The following is a 22,530-nucleotide window of genomic DNA, read 5'->3' as shown; positions in this document are numbered from 1 at the left end:
GAGGGCTCTGAACTCCCAACCCCATCAGGACCTGGAGAGAAAAGAGGAGAAAGGAAAAGACATTTGGAAATAGGAAAGGTGTAGGTGTGACTTGGAAAGGAAGGGAAGGCAGAACTGGGGGGGGGGGAGGGAGGGTCAATATATACAAATACACACAGATGTGTAAATAACAGTTCACCCATGTCTGTAACCTTGGGGGAACTGTTGTAGCTTCCAATGCAGGGAGTGGGGATCTAGAGCTCTGGTAGTTGGAACAGTACTGAATTATACCCCTCTTATCTTAGAATTTTGTAAATCAATATTAAATCACTAATAAAAATTAAAAGAAACTGAAGCTGTTAAGCTATTTGGCCTTTGGTGTTCTTTCTGAGTTCCCCGGTGGAACACCACTCTGCATGGTTTAGTCATCTCGTCCTGAAGAAGGCGTCTTTCCTTCCTCAGGTTCACACAACACATGGCCTGCTCAGTCATAGCGCAGGGCTAACAATTTCTGTGCCATCTTGAATGTTGACAGGTGCTTATGGGGCCAAAGCCCCATGCCAGGGTGACTGATAGCTTGATAGACACCTTTGGTGAATGGGGAGCTGTGTGACTTGTTGGCTCTTGCAGCCATCTGCTAAGATTCTATTAGGGGCGCTAGTCAGAAGAAAACCTGAAATATTGTAAGCTTGTTAGAAGAAATGTGATGGCCATGGTATTTGTTATCACCGCTGTAGCCCTTCTGTAGATTTTTTTTCCCCATTTTATTCACCCTGTGAACTATTTTATGAACTATTATAACTTTCACCGAAGTAAGCTGTTTTGGAATTCCTTTGATGTAAATAAAAGACAAGGGCCCTTGGTGACCAGTGCTACACTTTTGGCCACCTTCCTCAAAGGCAGCACGTGTGTAAGCCACCACGGTTCCAGTCGTGAGTCTTGGCGTAGTTATCTACTTGTGTGGAGACTGCGGTAGTGGGGGATCACAGCTCTAAGCCCACAGGAGGCAGTGGAGATGGCAGGCAGACTTGATCAGAGAGAGTCAAAAGGCCTTGGATAGACTAATTCAGTCTCGTCTGGTGTCTTGAGGATTGAATGAAGGAAACAATATAAAGAAGAGCGACCTGCCATCACCTGTGTGCAGCAGAGAAGCAGTTACAGAAGCCAGACCTCCTACCCTCTGTACCCCATAATGATCCTGGATCCATGCTCCCAGAGGGAGAAAGAATAGGAAAACTTCCAGTGGAGGGGATGGGATATGGAACTCTGGTGGTGGCAACTGTGTGGAATTGTACCCCTCTTATCCCACAATCTTGCTAGTCACTATTAAATTACTAATAAATTTTTTTTTAAAAAAAGTTCAAAAGAAGGCTTTAGAGAGGAGGTGATATCTTATCATTATTAGTTGGTATACATGTATTTCAGGGCCATGAACTATTTTTTTCATTGATTTAATAATGATCAACAAGACTGTAGGATAAGAGGAGTACAATTCCATACAATTCCTACCACCAGAACTCCATATCCCATCCCCTCCACTGGAAGCTTACCCCCGGATCATTATGAGGTGCAGAAAGTGGGAGGTCTAACTTATGTAATTACTTCTCCACTGAACAATGGGCATTGGCAGGTCGATCCATACTCCCAGCTTGTCCTTATCTTTCCCTAGTGGGGCGGGGCTCTGGAGAAGTGGGGCTCCAGGACACATTGGTGGTGGTCTGTCTAGGGAAGTCATATTGGTGTCATGGTAGCAACTGCAATTTGGTGGCTGAGAAAGCATTAAGATAGAAAGCAGAACAAATTGTTTCATAATCATGAACCCCTAAAGGTAAGAATATAGCAGGTGAGATTTGGGGTCTCCATTTTGGAAAAAGCTAGTAGGTCTATACTAGGTATATTCCAAGGGGCCCATGACTTTACTTATTTTTGCCCAAGCCCGACAGCTAACATACAGGTGGGCTAAAGGTATTTTATGGGGAGATGGTGTCAGAGTTGGAAATAGGGCTTGAAATTTGGATCTAGGCAGAGAATAGCTCCCAAATGCAGGAAACATCTATGAATATTGCTAACTGTAAACCCCATCGATTTGATCTGGGGCCTGTATTTAGCACAGGATTCTGTGTAACCTCTCTATTCCTGTAGGTCTGAGCTTGTATCCTGTGGTCACAGCCAGGAATATTCTAGGCTGCACTCACTGCAGGACCTGTCTTCCTCGAGTGGCAGAATATATTGGCCCAGCATCCCTTCAGAGAATGGGGCATTTCCCTACCAATGTTGTTCCACATGGAAGGCAAGGTCCTATAGAGGGCGGCAAGAGGGTCCACTATGCTGTTCCTGATGGAGATGACCAGTGACAGTGTGGAGAGAGGGGTTTGTTGGAGGCCTAGGCCCGTGATAGCACGTCTGTGTGGGAATCCCAGGGTTCCCTGACTGGAGGACCATGAACTTTAACGTAAAGGTGAAGTGACAGAACCTTTGCGTACCAGAACCTTTGCGTACCATGCTTTGTGCTTCTGTCCACTATTGCCAGGATCTAGGGTTTCATATGCAGTGATTATATTTGTAACATCTTAGCTAAAACCAGATTATTAAGACTATCTAGTAGAAAATAATTTTCAGCCTGGAGGCTTTTTCTTCTCTGTAACAGTAATGCTTCCATTTGCTCAAAATAATTTTTAATGTGCAAGTTAGTTGAATTAAGTTTTAATTTTATTTGCCATAGTTATTCGGCTTGCTAAATTATTTCTGAATACAAGCTTTATTCTTTTCCATTGGCTGACTATTTTTATTTTATGAATTGTACACATATACCCTAGTTGGGTTATTATGCAATTATTTTAAATGCCGAATTTAGTGGATAATTAATGGTGCTGTCATTCTCTAAGTGTGTAATATTCTTAAATAATTTTCACTAAAAACAAAGATAAATGACTGCTAGTGGCTTGATCCAAGGTGAGGTTAACTAGCAGTTTTGATGTTGCACTTAGAATGAATAGTAAGAAGCATGAGTTTGGTACTTTTCTTTTATAGAGAATCTCTCTCTCTCTCTCTCTGATCTATCTCACCTATTTTGTACAGATTCAGGTTTTGTTTTCCCTTGCCACAGGAAAGTATTCATTGACATTAATGGACAGGTATCATAACTTTAATTTTTACTGATAATAACCATGACCTATTGTTGTTGGGGTTTCACTGCTCTGAGCTGACTTTTTCAGACATAAAGACAGAGAACACAGCATGATACCACAGCATTAGACTTCCTCTAGTGCACTCGGGGGCCAGGCTCAAACCTAGGTCACATACCTGGCAAAGCAGGTCCACTGTCCAGGTGAGCTATTTTGTCGGCTCTTAATACTTCTTAAATGACATGTAGTCAGTCAACAAATGTTTGAGGGCCTATTTACAATTCTCAGGTGAAATCTTTGAATACTTACGAATTTTCAAAATGTTTTGTAGGGTTTTGGGTCTGTTGTCATTCCCTCGGGCATTTGTGTGATTACATATTTTAAGTTCTGGCATGTGACAGCAAAAGTGATTTCTCTTGGAACTTGGTACCACGAAATAATAAAACATAAAAACAAAAGTCAAGCCTTTCCATTTGTTTTTCTATCCATCATTCAGTATTTTTCTCTTGAGTGCTCTGTTCTTGAACAGTTAAGAGTCTTCCCGTGTGACAGAACATTCTTGAAAATGTGACATTTATTAGCAAGGACAGGTATCGATAGTCATTTCTCAGATGGCTTAACAGTGATAAAGAATATCTCTTCTGAAGAGAAATATGGCATTATACATTGAGATAATTGTCATCTTTAGAATTGCTATCTGAACCCCTCTCCTGACTTGAACAAAGGACATCACCTACTTAAAAGATAATTTACTGAAGACTGTGTGTGTGTGTGTGTGTGTGTGTGTGTGGTTGGGGGTGGGGGACAGGGGTGGTGGTTTCTAGACTCTCTGTCTCTCCATTCTGCAACTCTCTCCTATTGGGCTCACTCTTCAGATTCAGCTGTCCAATTCTTTCATGTTCGCCATGACAAATGGCCAGCTCATTAATCTCACAACTGGGCTTTTACCAACCTGGAAAGCCATGTGCCCCAGGCAGCCAAGTCTCATGCCAATTTCTTGTTGGTGACTTTAAGTTATGCCTTAACTATGTCATTGGGGCCAGTGATGGATACATAGTCATTTGAGGTGAAAATTACTTACATTTATCCATGCAAGGTGAAAGCACTGGTAAACGCACAGGGCTGGTGGCACTTCAGGAACCACTGCCTGCTGCCTCGGGGGCTTTGCGTTTGTCACTGCTACGCTCCAGAATCCATCAGAAAGACACATTCCCCCAAGTCTTTAAAGCTAAGAGTAGTCTCTTTATTCGTTGCAATGCTATTTGTTGTTAATGTTCGGAGGCGCCAGCAGGCCGGGCTAGCTTCGCGGTGGTGAACAGAGACAGAGACTCGGGGACACACGGCTGGGCTGAGAAGCTGCAGTTTAATCTTTATTCACGAGCGGGCAAATCACCACACCACGTGCTTCCCCCTGTTTCTCCTTCAGTGGGTGTTCCTGGGACTCTGGACGTCCTTAGCATAGGGGGCGGGAGAAAAAGGGGCGCGAAACTAGCAAGGGCCAAACCAATTCTCTCAGAGTTGGGGGGGGAGGGGAACAAACCAGTATGAAACATGGCAACAGCTATTAAAACACCACAGGTAGGAAAACAAGGTTGTTATCAGCACCTGCAGTCATTTCCAAGACTTAGGCACACCAGATGCTGTGAAGAAAAAAAAAAATATATATTTATATATATATAAAGTGAACCAACTCAAAGGAAGAGTTTGGGATACTGTTGGCACAGCTGAGTGTTAAATTGCTCTTGCATGCATTTTTTGTGACTGCAAGTTAATGATTTCAAAGCACAGCATCCTTTTGACCCTGCATTCTTTCTTTTCTTTTTTTTTAAATCTTCCTTTTTGTTGCACTTGTTTTACTGTTGTAGTTATTGATGTCGTCGTTGTTGGATAGGACAGAGAGAAATGGAGAGAGGAGGGGAAGACAGAGAGGGGAGAGAAAGACAGACACCTGCAGACCTGCTTCACCGCCTGTGAAGCGACTCCCCTGCAGGTGGGGAGCCGGGGGCTCGAACTGGGAACTGGGGTCCTTACACCGGTTCTTGTGCTTTGTGCCACCTGTGTTTAACCTGCTGCGCTACCGGGACCCTGCATTATTTCTTTAGTGCAACGATATATGTATCTACAGATAATAAGTTTTAGGTTAATTTGGCATGAAAAGCGAATGTTTTTATTTTTAAACATGTAGGATACTTCGATTATAGCTTGCAACCATGCCAGTGGGAAACAGATTTTCCTGGCTCTTACCTAGTTCTGGAATTTGTAAGAACAGTATCTTCTGTTCTTCCTCACATACTAGCAGGACTCCTGGTGATTTCCCTCTTACTGCAAGAACTTCTCCTAAGAATTACCCCTTGTTTACTCTCCACAGGAGAGCTATCTAGCCTTAGTGTAGTGAATGGCTTCCTTTGCTTGGGGGCTTTTCATTATAGCCTCACTTTCAGGAGGAAGAGTAACTGGGGAACCTGAAGCAGGAGCTGGGCTTATGCCATCTCACATGTAAAAATCTTTGGTGCATACGACTGCTTTCAACTTGGTTTTTCTGACCCTTGTGCTTCCGGTATTTTGAACCTTCTGTAGCCTAGTCTCTAGATCGTATTGATGTACTAATAGTTTTATTTTATTTTTTTTCCCTGCATTCAGAACTGGGCCCTTCCACGAAGATGACATGATAGATGTGAAACTCATGTCCGTGAACTAATTTTGAGCAAGCACCTAGGTGACCTGAAGATAGGGGCTGCTTGCCAGGGGAAGCAGCCTTGTGATTAGAGGGCCGCCGCTTTCAGCCCCATAGCCCGCTGCCCTCCACACCCCAGCTATGGTAATCAGCCCTGCCCATGTGAATGCACTGTCAACCCTCCAGGGCTTCCTGGCTGGTGACCATGCAAAGGAGGGTGGTGTACCCAGGGAGTAGGAAGCTCCATCCACTCACCCACACTCCTCACTCTTCAGATCTCTTCTTTCTAGTTCCTCTAGAGTTGGATCTTTTTATAATAATCCCATCATATAGTAACTCGACCGTGTGAATTCCTCTAGCAGATTAATCCAGCCCAAGGAGGTGGAGTCTCTGATTCATAGTTGGTTATTTAGAAGCACATCCAACACCCTGATTCTGTGATTGTGTCTGAAGTGTGGACTGAGTCCTTGAGTCTGTGGAATTTGATTCTCTGTCCAGGTAGGTAGTGTCAGAATTGAGCTAAACTTTAGACTGTCCTACTGGTGGCAACAGAGTGTTGGAGAGATCATGGTGGTCAGAACAGGTGGAGACTCCCCATAAACACTGGGGTGAATGTGTCATCATGTGACAACTGACCCTGAACAGTAAGTGAGCAGTGGTAATGTTAGACAAGGGGGTGTTAAAAATGAGCGGTGTTGGGGGCCGGGCAGTAGCACAGTGAAGCACAAGGACTGCAATAAGGATTCCGGCTTGAGCCCTGGCTCCACACCTGCAGGGGAGTCACTTCACAGGCAGTGAAGCAGGTCTGCACGTGTCTGTCTTTCTCTCCCCCTCTCTGTCTTCCTCTCCTCTCTCCATTTCTCTCTGTCCTATCCAACAACAATGACAGGAATAATAACTATAAACAACAAGGGCAGCAAATGGGAAAAAATGACCTCCAGGAGCAGTGGATTTGTAGTGCAGGCACCAAACCCCAGCAATAACCCTGGAGATGGAAAAAAAAAAAGCAAAAAAAAAAAAAAGTGTGTGACTGAAAAGAGTACTGAGCTGGCCTTTTGGCCTTTTATGGATCAACACTTGAGAATGAAGTTTCTGGCCCATCACTGTATGTTCAGGTTGAGACTGTGTTTATCATAATACTTTATTGTTATTATTTATTTTTATTGCCTCCAGGATTATTGCTGGTGCTTGGTACCACCACTGTTGGCTTCCATTTTTTCCTATTTTTCTTTCTAATTGTTATTAGATAGGGCAGGGAGAAATTGAGAGCGCAGGGGGAGATAGAGGGAGAGAAAATAGACATCTGCAGACCTGCTTCACTGCTCATGAAGTGGACCTTCTGCAGGTGGCAAGGGTCCTTGTGCTTGGTAATATGTGTATTTAACTGGGTGTGTCACTGCCCGGCCTCCCTTTATTATTGTCTTTTAGGTCCTCTGGCATCCCCATCCAGTGAGCTGCAGGAACAGCTGGGGCATTAATATTATTTGAACTAAATTTCCTTTGATGGAAGAAGTATCTAGGACTGGCAAGGCCGTTCACCTGCATCATGCACCTGCATTTTCATTTGCACAACCCAGACTCGAGTCTTGTCCCCACTGAACTATGGAAGCTTTGGTTCTCTGCTATCTTCCCTTCCGTCCCTCTGTCCCTGTCTTACTATCTGAAAAAGTCAGCTTGGTGTGGTGAAGTCCTGACGATGACAGAAATTCTTTTTTTTAATGTTTTTAAAATTTATTTCCTTTTTGTTTCCATTGTTGTTGTACTTATTATTGTTGTTGATGTCGTTGTTGTTGGTTAGGACAGAGAGAAATGTAGAGAGGACAGGAAGAAAGAGAGGGGGAGAGAAAGATAGACACCTGCAGACCTGCTTCACTACCTGTGAAGTGACTCCCCTGCAGGTGGGTATCCGGGGGCTTGAACTAGGATCCTTATGCAGGTCCTTGCGCTTTGTGCCACATGCGCTTAACCCGCTGAGCAACCGCCCGACTCCCGATGACAGAAATTCTCTCCTGACTAAAATACAGTATCCTGGTCTGGGGCAATAACAGAGTTATGCAAAGTGTCTTCAGTGCTGCCTTTGAGGTTCCAAGTTGTACCCCCAGGACTACCACAAGCCAAAGCATCCTATTTTAGCTTTAATATGTATTAACAGGCTCTCTAGTGAGGTATCAGTAGAAAGCATTTATTTGGTGTTGGGTAGTATGCCAGCTCCCCCTGGCTTCTGCTTAACCAAGCACTGGTATGCCTATATAGGGATTGGTTTGATCCCATTCAAAGCGGTCTATTTACATAAATCACTTTTACATTTACATAAAGCACCACACTCCCTCCAGGGCATTGGTGGTTTAGTGGTAGAATTCGCACCTGCTCCGCCCCTTCTCCTTGTCACACCCTGATCTTCCACCAGTCACTTTTCGCTCCACCCTCTCTATGTCACATCCTGTTTCCACCCTACTTGGAGAGTATAAAAACAGCTGCTCTTCTGATTAAAGACACTTGGAAATTGCTTTCCGGCTCCGAGGGTTCCAGAGTGTATCTCCTGCGAAGTTAGTGCAGCACGAGTTCCTGATCCCTCTCCCACGCAGCAGCCTAGATCGGCTCCAGTTGAGTTCTCTCCAACCCAGAGAGCACTAGCTCGGGAAGAAGCACCCTCAGGCTATCCCGGCAATTTGGTACAGGCTTTGGTGCTATAATCAATTTCCTTGAAAATCTGAATGTCTTAGGAAAATTGCTTCAAGTGATTGGCCTTGTGCTATTGTAGTGGCTTTATATAGCCAGGGAATGAAGAGGAAAGACAAAGACGTTTTCTTGTATACCTATCATGCCACTTGCATTGTTGGTAAAAGTAATTGCTTATGTGGACACTGAATGCATTTAATTATCTATCTAGGCAGTGGCGTATTTATCTTCATATAATTTTAAACAGGATCAGTCTCCAGCTCTGGATTGTGGTGATGCCAAGGATTGACCCTGTCCCTGGCAACCTCAGGCATAAAAGTCTGTTGCATAACTATGCTCTCTCAGGCCCTACATGAGTTTAATACAGGCCATTAAAATGGCCAATGCTCATTTTGACAGATAGGTTAAAGATAACTTTTTCTTACAATTCAATGATCGCAAATTAAAAATGCAATTGAAAAGCTATACCAACATTTAGAAGTTTAGAAATATAAAAAGTATGAATTAGAAAATAAGTACCAGGGATTAAATCTTACATAATTCTCCCCGAGATTTCTAAATATATTATGGTGTGTATATATTTGTGCTTAGATATATCTTCACAGTTAACATTAGACACACATAACTTTATATCCTGTTTATCCCTGATAAGTGCATAAATATAAATCGCTTTGCAACTGTTGTGCTTTATGACTGCATACTATTTTCTTGTGCAGTTCTACTTTCATTTACATTATCATTCCCTCGCTGAGGGGTATTTATCTTGTTTGCATTTTTTTCCTGTTATAAACAATACTTTAATGAAACATCTTCGTGTTTAGCTTTCATTTTCATTGCTTTCTCAAGATAGACTTCTAGAAGTGTAAGTGCTATACCAAAGGCTATGGACTATGGTGTGCCTGCTAGTGCTGAGTCTCTTTCTGTAAAGTCTGCACGCCATGGCCCACCAGCAGCAGCAGAGGGACATGTCCCTTGTGTTCATATGACTCTGCAGCAGAGCTTTCTCCCCATTTCTTAGTAAGCCATGGGTGTGGGTCGGCCACATTACCTTTTTCAGTTTTTTATTTATAAAAAGGAAAACATTGACAAAACCATATGATAAGAGGGGTACAACTCCACACAATTCCTACCATCAGATCTCCATATCCCATCCTCTCCCTTGATAGCTTTCCTATTCTTTATCCCTCTGGGAGCATGGACTAAAATAAAGGTCATTGTGGGATGCAGAATATGGAAGGTCTGGCTTCTGTAATTGCTTCCCTGCTGAACATGGGGGTTCACTGGTCAATCCATCCTCCCAGCATGTTGAGGAAGAATTTAAGTCTCACTTCTATCACATTAGTCTCAGATTGGGTTTATTGGGTCAAGGGACATTCTGAGGTAAAGATCACGCATAGGACACTTGTTAATTGTATGCTGTGACCACATCACACTTGTGGGATTGGAAAGAAGCAGATGGGACACAGGGAGGCACACAGGTTCAACATGTGCCCTTTTAGAGACCTTGCCAGCTACATGGAACCCGTTGGCCAGTTCTTCTGAGGTTGTTCACTGCGCCTGTGGGTAATGTGTGTGTGACTCTGGTCAGGGTCATTGTCTTTGGTGAGGTTTATACCCACAAAGGGGAAAACCAGGAGCTGCCTCCAGGTAAACAGGTCCTTCATTCCCAAAGGTGTGTTGGGCCATACGGTTAGTTCCTCCAGGTAGTGACAACCTAAGTCAGAGAGCTGTTCTGTGATTAAAGATGAATCAGACCCATTGCTCAGAGTCCTGAACCCTGACCGTATCTGGCTGCATGGGTTTTTCCTAGTTCCTTGACCAGTTTGGGTCTTGGTTCTTGGTCTGTAAAGTGTAACATAATGGCTCTATCATAGAGTCCTTGAAAGGATGGAATGGAAACCCAGAGCACATAGGGGATAGTGACTGCTCTTAGTGTCCTCACCTTCCTGTGCTTCCTGTGTTTTCACAGGAAGTGAATCACTTCATTCTAGAGAGAGAGAAAGATGCCAGAGCTCTTAAGCTTCCTTCAGTGCAGTGTGTGTGTGTGTGTGTGGGGGGCAGGCTAGAACCTGCATATCAAGATAATTGTTTCCTACTGAGAAATTGCCAGAGGGGAAAGGAAGGAATGTGCTTCTTAGATGGAAATGGGAAGACAATCCTAGCGATTAATCTCTTTATGGGAGAAATGAAAAAACTAGAAAAATGTAATAGAAGAGACACATAACAGTTTGGGGTAGGAGAGTTGATAGTCAGAATACTTGCTGGGGCTGGGCTGATAGAAGGAGTGAGAGTCCCCATTCATTGGGGAAACTGACGATCCTTCCTAGCCGACTGAATCCACATGGATCCCAGTCACTTTCAAAGCCAGCAACAAGCAGCTCCTGACAGCTTTCAACCTGATGCTGTTGACTGGCTACGGAAGAAGGGCAAACGCTAGAAGAAGAAAGGAGTGAGAAGGGAGTGGAGAGAGGGCCCCAGAGGAGGCATGTGAGGACAGACATGCTCATGGGAAGAGACCTGCAGGGAGGATTGGGTGCATGCTGGTGGGACCCTAGTAAGAACAGTTAGCAGCAAGGCTGAGCCCCTGCATCATCAAGAACACTGCTTCTAGACGCATCCCAAACTCTACCAGCAGGCAGCCCTGCAAGGCAGAAGCTATGCTCTCTTGTGTCTTGCCAAGGGCACTGAGCTGGATAGCTAACATCCTAGCAAGATGCCTTTTTGCTGAGACGTAGAAGGCAGCACATGCATATTTAAAATTCATATCTGCTGTGGTGACAAGCCACCGAGTGCTATAGACAGGAAGACGGATTTCTGTGGAAGCTCAGTCAGAACCACTTTCTGCGAAGACTCTGACAAAACACTGCCATAAATGAGTACATCAAGAGAGTTCTTGAGCATCTTTGAAAACTTCTCTTGTGACAGCAGATTCAGACAGAGGTGCTAGGCCCAGGCTTCTGATAAGAACTCACACACACGCAGATCATTTTGTACCCCGCAAACTAGTTCTGATTCTAGTTCAGAATCCAACGAACTGGCTGTTGAAGTACAAACGAGGTACCCCTTCAGTCACTAAAGCAGTGCAAGCATCTAGTATTCCTGTCTGCCATGAAGTTAGTGTTTTCTTGTCTGTAGGGTCCCTGAAGAAAAATAAACACATAATTCTATACTCTAAAATAGCACTATAGGCCAAAAAAAAAAAAAGTCAAATTTGAGAAGATGGATTTGAGTAATTTAAATTCACTGTCACTTTTGTATGAACCCAGGAGTGTGCTGGCTAATGAGTTCTCTTTCTGAGGCCTCTGTGTCAGTTTGAAACTCATCCTGAGGCAGAGAGAGAGACCGTACACTAACCGCCCAGGATTCTCCCCTTTGTCTGGATAGTCCTAGCACTTTACAGTTTGATTCTTGTATCTCTTTATTTGTGACACGGATGGCTTGTTCTGGAGAACCACTAATTGGCTTTCAGATGTGAAGTCTGAATCAGAACCGTTCCGCTTTTCATATTCCTTGCATGTCCCCCTAGCTCTGCTCCGCACTCCGTGTTCTGTGCCCCTTCCCCCGTCCCTTCACTTTACCTTGCACGTGTCCAGCAGACATACATGTTTTCTTACAAAGCAGAAATGTAAGTTAGGCTCTGCAGCGGTTTGCCATTTAAGTGATGTGACCAGATGTGAGGGCAAGGAAGATTTGCATCTACAAAAATAATTTCAGCTATCCATTGTGGAGTCTGGCACTTTGGATGACATTTCTCCAAGCTTTCCATTAAAAAAATTTTTTTTTCCTAAAGATATACTATATGTCATTAATTAAATGTTCTCTTTTTAAAAAAAAATGTTTTTATTATCTTTATTGGATAGAGACAACCAGAAATCAAAAGGGTAGGGGGAGAGAGGGAGAGAGAAAGAGAGACATCTGCAGCACTGCTACACTACTCGCAAAGCTTTCCCCCTGCAGTTGGGGGGAACCTGGGGGCTTGAACCCAACCTGAGTCCTTGCACAGTGTAACCTGGCTCAACCAGGTGCGCCACCCCAGCCCCAAGTTTTTCATTTTTATCTTAAAAAAATTAAATAAAATAACCACTATCTAAAACGATTTATTTTATTTGACATATCAACCCCCCAAAAAACAAAAAAACTTATTGTTAACATTCTGCCCAAAGTTAGCCTAAGCTTGCAGTTATGAGGATGAAAGGGGACTTGTGCAGGATGGCTGTTTGAAACATCACTGCTGGGACAGGGAGATAGCTCAGCCTACTAGAGTACCAGCTTACATGCCTGAGGCCGCAGAGGCTACAGTTCAATCCCTGGAACTACCAAAATCCAGGGTTGAGCATAAGCTTTCTGGCGTCTCGCCATCCCCCATGGTAGCTAACTAAATAAATAATTTAAAAAAAAATCTGACTAGGGAATCAGTAAAAAGCAGTTTGAACTACAGACTTTCATGCCTGAGCTACTGGAGATCCCAGGTTCATTCCCCAGAACCACCATGGCCTAGAATTGGGCAGTGCTTTGGTTAACAAAGATAAATAAAAAGAAATGAATAAAACATTATTTCCTTTGTGGCAAGGGAGGAGCCCCTATAGGTAGTGTACTTACACTGAGATGACTTCTCTCTTCTCCTCCTCCTCCTCCTCCTCCTCCTCCTCCTCCTCCTTCTTCTTCTTCTTCTTCTCTCTCTCTCTCTCTCTCTCTCTCTCTCTCTCTCTCTCTCTCTCGTAAACTGTGTAATTAGGACTGGGGAAATAACTCAGCAATAGAACACAGTACATGCAAGCTTGAGCCCCAGGCTTAGTTCTTTGTAATACACAAACTAGAACAGAATGCTTCTCAACAATTTCTTTCTTCTCAATTTCCTTTTAAAACCACTCTCTTCTCTTTATTATTCTCTTCTCTCTTCATCTATCCTTATCTATTGTCTCTTACTACCATAAAAATAAATAACCTCAGGGGCCCAACTGTGGTTGAGTGCACATGTGATCAAGCATAGGATCTGGGCTCAAAGCCGGGTGTCTTCAGAAGCAGTGACGCAGTGCTGCAGGTATATTTCTTTCTCTTTCTCTCTTTCTCCCTGTTTCCTTTCAACTTCTCTGTCTTATCCAATAAAAAGAGAGGAAGAGAAAAAGAAAGAAAGTGACCTCTTCATTAAAAATAGTCAAATAGAGGCTAGAAGATAGCTCCGTGTGTAGAGCTCCTTACTTGCCATGTCTGAGTCCCTGGGTTCAAGCTCTGCATTGTGCTGATGCCATAATGAAATTTACTTCAGAGCCGAGGATGCAAGTGGCACAGTGGAGACACTGCAGATGAGGCCTCCAGAGAGCAGCCACATAGGGTCTCTGTGTGCTGGTGGTGGGGCTGTCGGTGAGTCTTGAGGGCTACTGGGTGATATGAGGACGTTCAGCACTGAAGCTTGACTGGGCCTGTTTGTGTGCTTTTCCTAGAGCCCCTGAAAGACGTGTCCACGATGGTCTGCTCAGCCCTGGGCAGAGTGGCCCCAGTGAAAGCCTGCTTAGGCTGGAGGGCTCCAGCCTGGATCCCTCTTTTGCGGAAGGCCAGCGGTGTTCCCAGAGGCCACCGGCACCAGGCCCCAAGGGGCAGTCCCGCAGCCCCAGAGCCTGCTGCCCGCAGTGGTGTGTTGGAGCTGCTTGGCCAGTCCTACCCCCAGGATGGCCTCAGCAACGTGTCCCGCAGGGTCCTCACCAAAGTGGGCAGGAACCTGCACAACCAGCAGCACCACCCTCTGTGGCTCATCAAGGAGCGGGTGAAGTCACACTTCTACCGGCACTATGTGGGCCGCTCGGGAACACCGCTCTTCTCCGTCTACGACAATCTGTCTCCGGTGGTCACCCCCTGGCAGAACTTTGACAGCCTGCTCATCCCAGCTGACCACCCCAGCCGGAAACAGGGCGACAACTACTATCTGAACGGGACTCACATGCTGCGTGCACACACTTCGGCCCACCAGTGGGACCTGATGCACTCGGGGCTGGATGCCTTCCTGGTGGTGGGCGACGTGTACCGGCGAGACCAGATCGATGCCTCCCACTACCCCGTTTTCCACCAGCTGGAGGCCGTCCGCCTCTTCTCCCAGCACCAGGTGAGTCTTGTTCATCACTCAGGCTCCCTCACGTTCACTGCACTGAATCCAGCGCAGCTGTCCTTCGTTTTCTGGATTAGTTCATCCTGGAGAGGGGACTTTCTGGTCCAGGCTGAACTGCAGTATTTCTTTTTAAAAATTTTAAAAATATATTTATTTTCCCTTTTGTTGCCCTTGTTTTATTGTTGTAGTTATTATTGCTGTTGTTATTGATGTCGTTGTTGTTGGATAGGACAGAGAGAAATGGAAAGAAAGGGGAAGGCAGAGAGGGGAGAGAAAGACAGACACCTGCAGACCTGCTTCACCACCCGTGCAGTGACTCCCCTGCAGGTGGGGAGCCGGGGGCTCAAACTGGGATCTTTAGGGCGGTCCTTGCGCTTTGCGCCATGTGTGCTCAACCCGCTGCGCTACCGCCCGACTCCCTCTTTCTTTCTTTCTTTCTTTCCTTTTTAATTTTATTTGGGATTAATAGTGGGTCACTAGTCTGTGAAATTACAGTGTGTAGCTCCACACCACACTCCAACCAGAGTTCTGTATCCCCACCTTCCTGCCTCCCAAAGGTCACCAACAAATGACAGAGACAGTTGGCCTGCTTCTGTTTTCTACTTTTCTCCAAGCTCATGTGCATCTGATCTCTAGATTCCACATGTGAGAGAAACCAGCTGGTAATTGTCATCTCGTGTTTCACTAAGCAGAATCACCTCCAGTTTCACCCATTTGGTCCCAAAGGACATAACATCCTTTTTGATTGCAGAGTAGTATTCCATGGAAGATATATCCCATAACTTCTGTTGATGGACATTTCGGCTGCTTCCAATCTTTAGCTATTGTGAATACTCTGTTCAGACTAGTATTTGAGTTTCTGTTGGATAAATGGTATTGCTGGATGAAAGGGTAACTGCATTTTTATTTAAGTATTCTCCATACAATCCTTCAAAGGGGTTGCCCCCATGCCCATTCCCACCAGCAGTGAGGCAGATGAATTGTAGTATGTTTGCGCTGATTTGCTGTGCTGCTAACAACAGTGATTGTCAGCTTGTGTTTTCATTCATCTGTCCGCATCCTTTAAGAAAACCTGATGTTCTGTCCAATCTCCAAAACACCCAGCTCTTTGCATATGTTAGCCTTTCCCAATATACTGTGTGAACATCATCATATTATTATTACTATTAATTATTATTATAAACTCATGAAAATCCCCCGAAGCTTATAGTCTGTTTTCTATAAATCTGCAGAACCACTTGTCTTTCACTGATGTATTTTGACACCCTCTTCATTTTTACGTAAGAAACTGTCGTATGCTTTACATTGGTTTGTTCTAGCCCTCCCCCGCCAAGAGAATTGGATGAGTCCTGTTAATTTCTCGGGCCTGCTTGGCCCCGCCCCAAGGAACCCCGAGAGAGGGTTCCTGAGTCAGAGGGTTCCTGAGTTCGAGAGTGACAGAGTTCCTGAGTTCCTGAGTTCAAGAGTTTCAGGGTTACAGAGTAAGAGAGAGTACCAGAGAGACAGAGTTCCTGGGTTCCTGAGTTCCAGAGTAAGAGAGAGAGTGCTTGCGCCGCCGCAAAGAGACAGCAGAGTTCTGTTTGGTGATTAGTTTGTCTTAGTTTATGAATCGTGGTTCCTGAATAAAGAAATACAGCTTCCCTGCCCAGCCGTTGTCTCCGCGTCTCTGTTACCCGCCGTGAAGCAAGCCAGGCCGGCAAGAGCCTCCGAAATTTTAACAACAAGAAACAGTTGGGCCGAAAAGAGATACTGGAGATGTTTTACTTTCTCCTTCAGGACTTCCCCTTTCAGGCATGTTTATTGAAACAGGAGGAGTAATTACCATCACAAAACTTCCTCCTGCAGATGTGACTAAGTGAGTTGTTAACCTGGAGAGGACTACTATAGGATCCTTGGGATAGTAAGTTGCCAGTGTCTTGTATTAATAAATCATGTTGCAGGAGACAGTTATTTGCCCCTGGATGATTTTTTTATTCTATTTATTTATTTATTTATTTTTACCAGAACACTGTTCAGTTTTGGCTTATGGTGGTGCAGGGGACTGAACCTGGGATGTTGGAGCCTCAGGCATGAGAGTCTGTTTTCATAACCATTATGCTATCTATCCTCCGCCCACCTCTGGATGTTTTACTGCCCGTGTGTCTGTGACACTGAGCCATTTGCTAGTTGCATACAGCAAGGCCAACCAAACTTGCTATCAGAGCTGTTTAGATGGACATTGTTACCACTTGCAATAGTTGACTTTGTATATGTATTTGAAATAATGACTATGAGTAAGGACACAGGAAACTAAGGAAATGTACAAACATAGTTAAGTCTGGGAAAGAGGACCAAGTGATAGAAAGTCATCTACAATTAGTGTGTAGGAGGAACTGTGGTGCCAGTAATGTGGTTCAGGCCACCGCAGAGGGACAGGTGTACAGCCGAGCTCCCCTCATTAGGAAATAATGCAGGAAGCCCTCACTGATGTAGGAGTCTGTGTGTCGGGACCGTGGCAATGACTGGAGTGAGACTCAAGAGTTTACAGGAGGAAAACTCAGGGCAGGTGGAAGATAGGAAGTAGGTTAAGGAATTAATATTTTGTCTTGTTTCATATTTGAGGGGACAGTCCAATGACATAGGTAGGTTTGGCTAATATAATCTTATTTTAATATATATATATATATATACACATATACATGTACATATCTATATCTTACATTTAGAAATTTTCATGTGTATGTATATATCTAATGTAATAGTTTGATGAATTACTTCCATGCTCTTTGCTTTACTCCTCCCCCCACCACCTTAATGCAAACCATGCCATGTAAACTATTTTATTCTAACCATGAGGAGTCTGAATTCTCAGAAGGTTTGGGGCCCTGTCCAACATTGAAACAGGCCATGTAGTCAGTGACGGAGCAGACTTGAACTTGGGTCTTGACAACTGCTCTTGTGATGCCCTGCGTGGTGCTTCATTGTAAATGGAACTTGAGGAAAGGCCTGGTGACAGGGGTGGCCTCTGAATTTTTGGCTTCAACCAAAGTGTTGATAATAAGTGTTTTTAAAAATATTTATTTATTACTGGATAGAGACAGAGAGGAGATGGGGGAGATAAAAAGGAGAGACACAGAAAGACACCCGCAGCTGTGTTTTCATCACTCATGAAACTTTCCCCCTGCAGGTGGAGACCAGGGTCTGGAACCCGGGTCCTGAGACACTGTAAGTGTGTGTGCACTTAACCAGGTGTGCCACCGCCCACCCCAATGATGGTAATAAGTCTGACGTGATATTAACCGTCAACAAAATGTTACTTTCAGGCTGGCAAAATAGCTCCCTCGCTATTCACTGGCGTGCTCCTTTGCCAGTGAACTGCCCAGGTTCCAGTTTGGCCTCCACTGCATTGAAAGTAGCTTCAGTGTTGTGGTCTCTTTCACTCTCCTTCTGTCTCTGTCTTCTTTGTCTCTAAAAAAAAAAAAAAAAATCCTTCTTTCTGTTTTCTCCTTAATGAATAGGATTTGTTAGTACTTCTAATCATGCCACATAATCAACTTAAAAATTGTCTAATTATTTTTGAAAGTCTTCCTGCTAGTTAATAACTTTTCTCAGAAACATTTAATTGAAGTTTATTTCAGCAGTAAAGAATGAATACAGTTATATGGTAGAAAGAGCAGTAATAAAATTAGAAATGAGGGGGCCGGGCAGTAGCACACCGGGTTAAGCACACATAGTTTGAAGTCCAAAGGTCTGTGCAGGGATCCTGGTTCAAGCTCCTGGCCTCCACCTGCAGGGCCCTTTTTGCTTCGGGAGTGGTGAAGCATGTCTGCAGGTGCCTACCTTCCTCTCCCCTTCTTCCTCTTCTCCTCCCCTTGAAATTTCTTTCTGTCCTATCCAAAAACAACAACAAAAAATACTAACAGCAGGAACAACAATGGAAAAAAGATGGCCCCCAGGAGCAGTGGATTCATATATAGGCATTGAGCCCCAGCAATAACCCTGGAGGCAAAAACAAAAAACAAAACAAACAAACAAAAAACCCCAGAAAACCACACAAACAAAACTAATGAGTATGTATACATTATATTATATGTAAAGAAACCTTTTTAGTTGAGCAGTAGACTTAGCAAGTAGAGTACTTGACTTGTATCCAATTTATGACACCGCACAAGACCAACAAAAATAAAACAGTTGTAATTCACAGATGGTGGACCTGTATTTTTCACTCTCTCTCTTACAGTAACAAAAGATCAGATAGTTGAAGTGTCTCAGTGCCTGAGAGATTGCAGAAGACTAAGGGTTTGATCTCCAGTAATACATAAAAAAGAAATCTTTTTAAAAAATTCTTTTATTTAGTTATTTATTTAATATTTATTTATTCATGAGAAAGATAGGAGGAGAGAGAAAGAACCAGATATCACTCTGGTACATGTGCTGCCAGGGATTGAACTCAACCTCATTCTTGAGAGTCCACTGCACCACCTCCTAGACCACAATAAATCTTTTTTAGATTTCAAAATAGGAAGAATGCACCAGTAAGTACAAATTTAAATGGATTAAATTTCAAAATTAAAGCTGTACATTTTCCAATTAGGAAACCCCAAATAAATCCATACCCATTTGGAAGTTAAAGGTTGGATACAGCGCACAGATACTTGCCAGATGAAAGACAGCGCGTCAGTACTAATGTGGCTAAAATGCAGTTTCTGAGGAAAATGATAAATTGGAATAAAGAGGAGCAATACATCAACCAAGAAACCCTATGAATTATGAATTTTGTGTACCCAACATAATATTGTAGTCTGAAACATAAAACCAAGCCGAGGAAAAAAGTTTAAGTTTGATCATTTCATAATCAAGGCAGAAGTTTTAAGAAAGTGTGTGCAAGCATGAATACATATGCATATTCTATACCCAATATCTGATATAAGGCATATATATTTTGTCTTTATACTTTAAATCAGAAAGGGAAGTGAAGGTGTAAACAATGGAAAGCATGAGATAGAAGCTGATTTATTTGCAGATGTATGATGACCTAGTTAAAGAATTGTGTAATCTAAGCTAATAGTTAACTATATTCGCTAGATCAGTCGTTAGAACAAACAACACAGTTGATTACTGGATACTAAGATTATAGAGCAAAAATTGTGTTTCTTATTCACAAGTAAAAAATATTTAGAAACTATAAGAGAATAAAGATTGTATTTATGGCATTGCCTAAGCCTTTAAGCACTTAAATGCTCAAGGTACTTATGAATGAAATTATTCGATATAATGAGTTGACATGAAGAGAAAAGGGAGAAATGGCCCTCGTTTGTAGATTCACAGGAAGGGAAACAGTCATGAAGAAGAAGGCAGTTTTTCAGAAACGAATCTGCGAGTGAATTGTGTTCTTGTCCAGTTGCTAGCTGAGTATTTTGGAGCTCAGTCTTCGGATCCTCAAAGTCATCACAAGAGTTTATGAATAGCCACAGCAACTTATAAGGAAAGCCCTGAGTGGAAGGGGCAGGACTTACCAAGCTTCAATTTCCATATGTTCAAGTTATTGAGGTTAATCACACAGAGAATATATATAAGCTCTGTTTTTATGTAGGAATTTATTATCTTATTAGAAGGTGGAAGTGAAATAAATGGGAAGATGATGGGATTCTATTTGAATTTCTCTCAGACAGTTTTCTTATTTATTTAGGAAAAATTGATCTTCACCTCACACCAGATGCAAAATTCACTTCAGGGGGATTCATAGTCATTTTATGAAAAGCAAGTCTTTAAAACCTTCAGAAGAAAATGAAAATTTTTAGGGTGGGTAGAATATAATCTGTTTTGAAACCAAAAATCCCTAATGGTCAAAGTCATTAAAATTAAATTACATTAATATGACTCTTCTGTGGTCCAGAGGGTCACACTGCAAGGAAAGTCCTAGATTCTCAAGCATCAAGTCCCTCAGGCATTCCCTTACATCCCATGTGCCAGAGTGACTCTCTCCCTCTCATTACTAAATATAGCTTAAAAAATGAACAGTACAAATCATCATAATGGAAGTTAACATATATACCGCAGTCTGGGTGGAGCTACTAGCTATGAGTATAATTGCCTATCGACTGGTGTTGCTCACATAAAAGGTCTCTTTGCAGAAGATAGGAATCCAAAATGGCAGAGTCTGATATTTCCAAGTGCTGGTCAGCGCCTGGGCAGATCGCGTGCTATGGTTGACTGTGAGACTGCCCTGATAGTTCAGTTCCTTTGTATATACCTCTTATAGGTTTTCCTCTGTCAGCCAGAAAATGGGAGTATTCAAGACACTAGTAGCCCGGCACAGAACTGAAAGTAAATCACATTGTAGTCATGCCGTGGCATGCGAATGTCAGGTGTGAACATGAGTGAATCACAACTCTGGGCATCAGTGTAAAAGGCAGCATCACGCAGAGTAAAATTTTATTGTATAGTCACACTTCTATAAGGTCGACAACTCGGGCAAGATCAATATGCTGCTTAGTTGTCTATGCTTATATCAAAGAAAGCAAGTGAGTAATTGAAACCTCATTTCCGGGGCCGGGTGGTGATGCATGCGGTAAAGTGCGACGTCCTGCAGAAGGGCTCGGGTTCAAACTCCCATCCTCACCTGCAGAGGAGAAACTTCACGAATGGGATTGCAGGCCTTCGAGTGTCTCCTTGTCTCTCCCTCGGTGTTTCTCTTGGTCTCTGTCAGAAAGCAAAGCAAAGTGGCCTCTGGGAATGGTGGAGTTGTTGTTTTGCAGGAACTGAGCCCCAGTGATAACCCTGGGGCTGTTCAATCAGTCAGTTTGTTTCTGACTTCCATCTGCAGCTGCACAGCAAATGTAACCAGGGAGTGGCAAGAAAAAGAGATTTTAGTGGCGTTCTCTTTTCAGAAAACGGATATGTTGGTGAGCAGTGATGTGTGTGGTTTTATTATTCTTTATAAGTAATATTTGTATACACACTTTAGAGAAATGATTTATTACATAATTTATTTTAGACCATAAATGGGCCAAGAGCATTTCTAGGCATGATAGAAGAGACACAAGGCCCAGCAGTATTGGAAGGGCCAGTTTATCAGTAAGCAAGAACATGCAAATTAAAGCAGCCAGATATTTCAAACCCATTGAGTTAGTAAGAATTAATTATTCTGACAAGGGCAAGTCCCCAAGGGGCCCATGAATCTCTTATCTTGGGGGTGTCTATGCTTGCTGCTGCTTTGTAGAATTATTTGGTAGTTTCTAATTTAAAATGTTATATTTTCTGTGATCTGGCTTAAAAAAATTTTTTTATTATCTTTATTTATTAGATAGAGACAGCCAGAAATCAAGAGGGAAGGGGATGATAGAGGGGGATAGAGACAGAGAGACATCTGCAGCCCTGCTTCCCCACTCATGAAGCTTTCCCCCTGCAGGTGGGGACCGGGGGCTCGAACCCGGCTCCTTGTGCTTATAATACATTCACTCAACCAGGTGTGCCACAACCTGGCCCCCCTTTTTTTCTTTATAGATAATGAAATGGACAGTGGGCTCTGTATATTGACTATTATATAGCAATTAATGAAAATAAGCTAGATGTAGCTGCTGTCAACAAAGATGACATTTTTATTCAATGCTGACAGAAGCATGAGTTATGCTGAAGTGTGATGCTTATCATTACGTCCTTCTAACTAGCCTCAAAAACAAATGCTCATTCTGTATCTCCCTCTCCTGATTTCCCTCTTTCTCTCTCTGCTTCTTTCTGTGTTTTCCTTACTCTAGTTCTTTTTATTTCTCTCTACACACACCACGCGCACACACACACACACACTCTCTCTCTCATTTATTTTTACCTTTTTTTTTTTAAATTAGTTTAAGAAAACACAAATGGTAAATACCAGGGTGCAGACTATAACAGCCTGTTGAGTACAGGGAGGTTTCCACGTGATGTAATATGCTACAGTCTTTTACAGAAAAGAAAGACTTTTGAGGCTGAGAAGCCTGAGCCCTACAATTTCA

The 22,530-nt window shown here is 43.2% G+C and overlaps 1 protein-coding gene across 2 annotated transcripts in view; it reads left to right on the top strand.

Annotated features, from left to right (window-relative positions):
- Positions 1 to 22,530, top strand: part of FARS2 (phenylalanyl-tRNA synthetase 2, mitochondrial) — a 406,538-nt gene that overhangs the window by 46,389 nt on the left and 337,619 nt on the right. For both annotated transcript variants that reach the window (XM_060188748.1, XM_060188747.1), the window contains exon 2: positions 13,899 to 14,554. In XM_060188748.1, coding sequence (XP_060044731.1) covers positions 13,922 to 14,554 — 633 coding nt within the window. In that variant the 5' untranslated portion in view covers positions 13,899 to 13,921. The remainder of the gene's footprint in view (positions 1 to 13,898; positions 14,555 to 22,530) is intronic.

Source organism: Erinaceus europaeus, chromosome 4, assembly GCF_950295315.1.
Source record: "Erinaceus europaeus chromosome 4, mEriEur2.1, whole genome shotgun sequence".
Lineage (NCBI taxonomy): Eukaryota > Metazoa > Chordata > Mammalia > Eulipotyphla > Erinaceidae > Erinaceus > Erinaceus europaeus.
The sequence above is the reverse complement of the archived record's forward strand: the minus strand, read 5'-3'. Positions and strand labels throughout refer to the sequence as shown.